General features: G+C 39.6%; 1 protein-coding gene across 1 annotated transcript in view; it reads right to left on the bottom strand.

Annotated features, from left to right (window-relative positions):
* fto (FTO alpha-ketoglutarate dependent dioxygenase) overlaps nt 1–7,086 on the bottom strand; it is a 159,085-nt gene that overhangs the window by 93,782 nt on the left and 58,217 nt on the right. The window contains exon 8 of the mRNA XM_015031929.1: nt 1,278–1,402. Coding sequence (XP_014887415.1) covers nt 1,278–1,402 — 125 coding nt within the window. The remainder of the gene's footprint in view (nt 1–1,277; nt 1,403–7,086) is intronic.

Raw genomic sequence — 7,086 nt, 5'->3', positions numbered from 1 at the left:
ATTTTATGATGTTTAGTTTTTATTCAAGTACGTTGTTTTTTTTATTTAGTTTATCAGTTCCAGTGTTATGTGTTCTTTTGAAAATAAAGTGTATCTATCTATGGCAGGAAATCGCATTTCATTAAATCAGTGTCAAAAGGTCTTGAAACAATATTATCGTTTATCGCAAAATTTTTTAGACAATTAATCGCTCAGCAAAATTTGTTATCGTGACAGGCCTACACTTGACATCATGACACTGCCACAAAAGGAAAAAATCACAGCAAAGGATAATTTGAAAAACAATGAAAGACCCCTTTCCTGTCAACGACAACCCATCACTCTGTTTCCACCAATTCTACTGTTGCAAGCAAGTCACTGCATGGATCATTTTTCAAGTTATCAAATGGTTTGAGTCTTGTCTGTTAGTTCTTTTTATTTCCTCAAAAAACTAAATATTACAACACAAATGGTAACGCCATGTTAGAAATCCCTGTGTAATTGAGCTTTTTTTCAACCAACCTGACAAGTTGACTCAGTCAATACAACAGGTCAACTGAGGAACTTCTTCCTTTCTTACTTCAAAGGAGGGTGAACTTGTTTAAGATCAAGTAACATGCTGACATCAACTAAATAGTGCTTCCTAAGACAGGCTCCACTTTGTCAGCAATATTGTCACATTTTGATATAACCTCAATATATAGTATACAATCAAAAAATGTTTTCAAATAACTGAAAATTGTGCTTTTTAGACTCCTTTGCAATCAACTAAGTTCCTCTTTTTACTCACTGATTGACAAAATATCCAGTCTAAAAAGTTAAGGAGCTATATTATTTCATGGGTTTTATACTATGAGGACAAATCCTTGTAATCTTTCTGTATTAGTGCATAAAACTTAATATAGAAAACAAACAAACACAAACATACAATGTTTGCTTAATTTGAACCTAAAGAACACATATTTGGACTTTGGAGAAAAAAATTATTTGTCCAAACTTTTTCAGTTTTCCGGATTACTTTTTTTAAAGGTTTTATTGGCTAGTGAATTGACAGGAAAGTGGGTAATGACAGAAGGGGAAAGACATGCGGCAAAGGTCGTCAGGCTGGAAATCGAACCTGCGACAGCCACGTCAAGGATTAAGGTCTTCATATGTGGGTTGTACACCTGCGCCTCCACAGCAGCCCCTGTATTACTTTTAAACATGCATATCATTGTCTTCTTCAGATTTGACACAGACCTATTTATCTGCCTAAAGAGTAGAGTGTCTGGGACCAAATTCAAGATACATGGTGTTACCTGTCTCTCCATGTCTGCCTCTGCTGGTGCCTGTCTGTCAGGGCAGACAGCAGGGTTTCGGCCATTTCCCTCCGTCGCTCCTCGGCTTGGCCTTCCTCTTCCACAGTAGCCAGGAAAAGCATGGTCTGAAAAGATGTAAAATAGATTTTAAGAGAAATACGTGTAAAAGCAGCAATCGTGATCTTAAAAACAGGGAACAGAGAAATGACACCTCTACATCCTACTAAAACATCCAAACTATCTGGCTGTAATTAATATTAGCCTAAATGTTCAAGACCATGGAATTAGGTGGAAAGACAACCTGAAGTGATTCATACAACCCTTGAGCTTCTATTCTCAGTGTAGAAATTACACAGCTCTGAGCTGAGACTCAATTATAACATCCTCGGGACGGCAGCATACAGTAAGTCTAGTATAAAGTCAGTTTCACATCAGAGGATGGGCAAATTACACCCAATATTAGAGTGTGAGTCAATTAATCGCGTCCTGCACAGCGCAGTGTAATGTGTGAGTATCCCCCTGTTGAACATGAATTACAGGCCAGCTTAAAGTGTGACGTGGCACATCACTGCTAATCAGAGACATCCTGGCAAACCTTCGCCTCCGAGTCTTCCGCAGCCTCTAAGCTGGTAGAGAGGGAGTCAAACGAAAAAGGATCTGGCAGCCCAAATTAAATGCAGCGCTGTCAGCCGCACTCAAATCCCTCTTCCTCTTTACCCGTCACACATTTTCTCCCGCTCTGAATATCCTTAAATGCCTCCCCCCTTAGCCGAGCCTGAGAAGTGATGGATCTGTAACTGTGACTGACTCTGACGCCTTGTTAAGAACAGTCTCTTCCTGTCACATCCACCAGTCAGGCATGTTCATTTCTTCCCATTAACAGTGACTCCCCAACCCAGTCATCCAACCTTCCTTTCAGAAATACTCCACAATATGAGAGAACCTTCATTTCTTCCTCTCCACCTTTTTTTAATCCCTTTCTGACAATCCACCTGTCTGTCTTAATTCATGTGACGATGGCTTTGATTGTCTGCGTGCGTGTTTCCAAAGGAGACGAGTAATATGCTTACTTCCCTCTGCACCACGCAGGACAGGTGTCAAAACACGTAGCGGTGTGTGAATGATTACACCTAACTCGGAGGAGACACCAAAGATTACAGTGACCAGGAGGAGGAAGGGCCGGCTGTACTCCCTCTGCAAACTGTGTCTTTCAGTTTGGATCAAACTCTGTCCTCCTGGGATGAGTGACGGGCTGAGAAAGTACCACAAAGTGCATTCAGACTGTATCACAACCCCAGCTGGTAGACATCACATTGCCATGCCGCCTTTGTGATGCCCCATCAGCGTTTCCCTTGAAACGCTGCAGAGCAAGTGATTCGCAGTTGATCTGAAACCTGCTCCTGTGTGATTCCAATCTTGTTCCAACTCATTTCAAAGTTAAAACAGGATGAACGGAAATAGGACGGATTAACAAAACACGGTGGATAAAAGCTGAGGTATATGATTAACAGAAAAATGTTGACAAGACATCAGCCCAAACCCATAACTGTTAGGAGTGGGCTATAAATCGATTTCATTGATTAATCACATTTCCTGTATAGTGACGATTTCATTTTGTAAAAATCCAGATTTTTTTTTTTTTCGTCAATGCACTCCTTGAGCTTCCATAGTTCAGAGGGATTGCAGCTTGCCCAGTGCCTACCATCTTGTGTTACAAACATGTATTTATTTGAACTTTTAACTCTGGTCATGTTTTTAAGTTTTTGAAAATACGTTTTGTTATTTAGAATTTCGAGGTGAGAAAAATATAAACCGGATTTAGTATAGAAAAAATGTTTACAGTTTACAGTTTATTTTGATTTTTATTTCTCACACCTAATGAAAACTCAAAAATCAGCTTCACAGAAGGTTGGAACAGACCAAAAAACATTATTTAAAACTAAATATTAATTTAAGGACAATCACCTGGTATATTGCTGAGTTAATTCTTGTCCAGTTTATCCTTCTAGATGAGAGTATTACATATATTGGAAAATTGAGTGGAAGGAAAACATGTGGCAGAAAAGGTGCACAAGCAACCTTGAGAGAACCATAAAGCAAAGTCCCTTTTAGAATTTAGTGAAGAGTCACAAGAGTCAGATCAGATTCAGGACAAGGCCTACAACACTCACAGGTGTGTAGTTAGTCATGAACCAAAAGCAACATTGGAAAAGTCAAACCTAGGTTTACTCAAAGACTGAAATGTTGACCAAAGTACAATTTTTTAATCAATCTAGAAAGCACCAAAAGAGTTCGGAGAAAGAGTGGAGAAACATAAAAACTAAGTTGACTGAGGTTGAAGCAACAGCAAAAAATGCATGCTTGAAAAGATTGTGAAGCCATAAATAAATTGAGCACATAGGCAGCCACAGTGGAAACAGAGATTGCTCAATATTCATGGAGGTGGTGATTCCATTTCCCAGCAGGACTTGGTAATGCACCACGTTGACATAAACTGCCAATACTTTGGCTAAAGATGAATGCATCAAAGTGGTTAATTCCCCCTTAAATTGCCTGACCAGCAGTCCATAAATAGTGTATTTCTGAGAAAAAGATGAGAGAAAAAGACCCAAGAATGAAAAAAGTTGAATTCTATTAAAACAATCTGGGTCAACTTGAGGTATTTTTTTAAAGCTTTTAAAGTTCATCAAAAGGAATACGAGTAAGCTGTGTTCTTGCCGCATGCTGCTTATTACTGTGTTAAAGAAAAAATATATGATTTAAAATTGTTTTGTGTTAAGTTGTCTGTCACATGAGGATACAACCCTGTTTTATTCTAAGAGTTTAGGAGACTTTTAATGTCAGTTATGTGTTTATGAGGTTAATGTGGTAATGTGCACAGAAAATGACAGAAAAAAACATCCTTGGATATAAAATATAAGGACATCATTAATGACTTTACACTTCTGGAAAGTACTACATGCACACGCTTTTTTCTTCCTTCTCAATGACTGCTCAATGCTTAATTTTAGTGAGCATGGACTTGCATTTAATTTTGTGTGTGTCTGCAGTAGAGGGCCCTCTCGTGTGCATGTGTGATTGCGTGTCAGAACGTGCGCACGTATGATCTTCTGTTTAAAGGACTCAGTGCTGAGAGAGGCCTTCAGGTTTAGCCCCAGGCTGATCCCCAGGCCATTTAGGCACCCCACTGCTTGTTTACTGGTCAAGCCCAGCCAAAGCCAGACCTCAGTCCTTTATCTTTGGGCTTATGTTAGCACAAATCAGCCCCTTCTTTACTTCTATTTACCCCTCGATGACAGTAGCTGTCCTCACAGTCCACCTCTATCAGCCCAGTGCTGACCACAGATGTCCCGCTGACCCTGGCCACGGCCCGAGGTGAATCAGAGGACAAGGGGAACCTCGGTACCTCCATCCCCGTTTCCCAGACCCCCAAACTGAGCTCTGTCTATTTTGCTACAACGTCGGCATAAACATTTCCGTTCCTGTGCAGAGGCAGAGTAGGTAAACAAACACGCAGGCAAGCAAAGGTGGTGTTTTCGCTTGTGGAGAGAGCTGGAGTGATGATAATGTTCCAAGCGGAGGCTGGCTGGAGGGCAGCCTGGGGCAGCTCACTAACACCTCGAGTCAGGACTGTATCTTAACACCAACAAGCATCTGTCTATTCCATCGCATTTCTATCGTATAACAACGTGTCACTCATTCAACACAGAATAACACAATGGGAGGACTGTTGCTGCACACAGAGTGCAACATGATGTAAAGCTTCACAGAATAGCTGTCTCTGATTACATAATGGCCAACTAGTTTGAAGGCAGTATTGTTAAAACAAAAAGATATGTGCAGGCACTGAAAGTTTGCACTCCATAAAACTTACCTACTTGCTGACTAGCAGAGTATTTTGGAAGCAATCAACACCTCCATGGAATGCATGAGGTGATTTTCATAAAAGACTGTCAAGAAACCCAAAGTACTCTGAATCTCTCTGAAATCTTCTGCATTTGCAGGCCACAAATGCTCACAAACCTCAAAATTAAACTATGTAATAACTCATTTAATAAGAGATTTCTGGACAAAAGTTGATCAATAAACGGTCACTCTTTGGATATATCCAAAGAGCATCTCTATGTCTCAGACTATAATTCATCTGTATTTTCGTGACACTTCATGAAGACACAGCTAAAGAACGTGTCAGAAAACTGATTTTACTGCCACCTTTGCTCTGTGTAATATTACTACCTCAAGCATGATCAGACTGTTTAAGATAATGTTTTGGCATCTCAACCAGATTTAGGTTTAAACTTTGAATAGACTATTCGAAAACATTTTTGTTGTTTTTTGAGCTGTTCAACGGTGGGCCTGTTGGTATGCTTCAGGTTTTTGCCCTGTTGCATTACCCAACTTTGCTTCGACGTGAAGTAAGAAATTGATGACCATAAAGAAGCCAGAATCACAACTCTATTATTTATATGACACCACTTTGACTGCTGGTATGATGCTCTTCTTATGAAACGCTGCTTAAATGTTAGGTTTTTGTGACTTCCAGGCTACATTGCAATTTTGGTGAACCAATCACTCCTGTAGTTTCACCTCAGTTTCTCCATTTGTGTTTAGTGGCTCTCAGTTTGGTTCAGTGAAGTCCCAATCATAAGAAATAGTTTTGAAACCCTTTCCAAGCTGATGGATATCCCCAACTTTGTTTTTAATATTTTTAATGAAAATATTCAGCCTATTTTCGGTCGTTAGACTGGTTCTACTTAAGCAACTTCTTGATTCTTCAGGTATGATGGTAATCAGGCCTAAATGTGGATCACCAAACTGAACATATTTGTCTGGATAATCACAAATAATTCACAATTTAACAATGGAGTAAATTACCTTTTCCACACACTGGGCCAGAGTGATATTGAAAATTAACTTATGTTAATTGAAATAATTGAAATCATCATTTGAAAACAGTTTTGAACTTCTTTGGTCCCTGAAGTGTGAAATCTGCAATAGGGCAAATATTTATTCACAATGCAGAAACACAATAGTGTGACACACGTTTTAGAAATAATGAAGCCCACTTTATGCATAGCTACTCCTAATTTCTGAGCTTTTTTCTCATCTGTCTGGCTTTGCTTTGACTCTGCTTTTATCAAACTCCAGATGCTGGACAGAAGATGCTGTATGGGACTAAAAGGTAAACAGAGTTAAAACAAATACAAGCTACAACTGTTTATCAAGTGTCTTTAGGTTAGCACAGTTGTACCTATGTTTGGGACCTTCTTTATAAAACACACAGTTGTTGCACCACCTACTGCAATGAGTATTTTTATTATTTTTGATTGGACTCCCTCAGACCATTTCAAATTTTATCTACAGTAAAATGCTGATTTAGCTTTCTTGTTTTATTTTATCAAGCAACATTCTTCCATAACTCAATCTCTTCTTGCACATTTAACAGGTCACCACTTCACCAATGTGGACTTCTGCCACCATTTCCGACCAGGTGCTCCAACACCTGATTTCACTGGCTTTGGGAGTGGGAGTTTAGCAGATTCACAGCTGCCTGCATCTTCCTCTCCCTTTTAATACAGGAAACCAATATCACTTTGACCGCCAGTGGGAAAAAAGGCATCAGGCACCTTGCTCTGGGTAATGGATAGCTTCTGCTCACTGATATAAACAACAGGGGAGCTGTGATCCTGTCAAGGCCATTTCCAGTCTGAACAAGGGAGCTGTGTGTGTTTGCTTCCTTCCACCGCAGAGTTACTTTGTGCTCTTTATCGGTGGAACAACTACAGTATCTGGGAAAGAAATACGCTTA

The sequence above is a fragment of the Poecilia latipinna genome, unplaced genomic scaffold (assembly GCF_001443285.1).
Source record: "Poecilia latipinna isolate Pla-1442-1.1 unplaced genomic scaffold, P_latipinna-1.0 Scaffold223, whole genome shotgun sequence".
NCBI lineage: Eukaryota > Metazoa > Chordata > Actinopteri > Cyprinodontiformes > Poeciliidae > Poecilia > Poecilia latipinna.
This window is presented reverse-complemented; position numbering and strand designations above follow the sequence as displayed.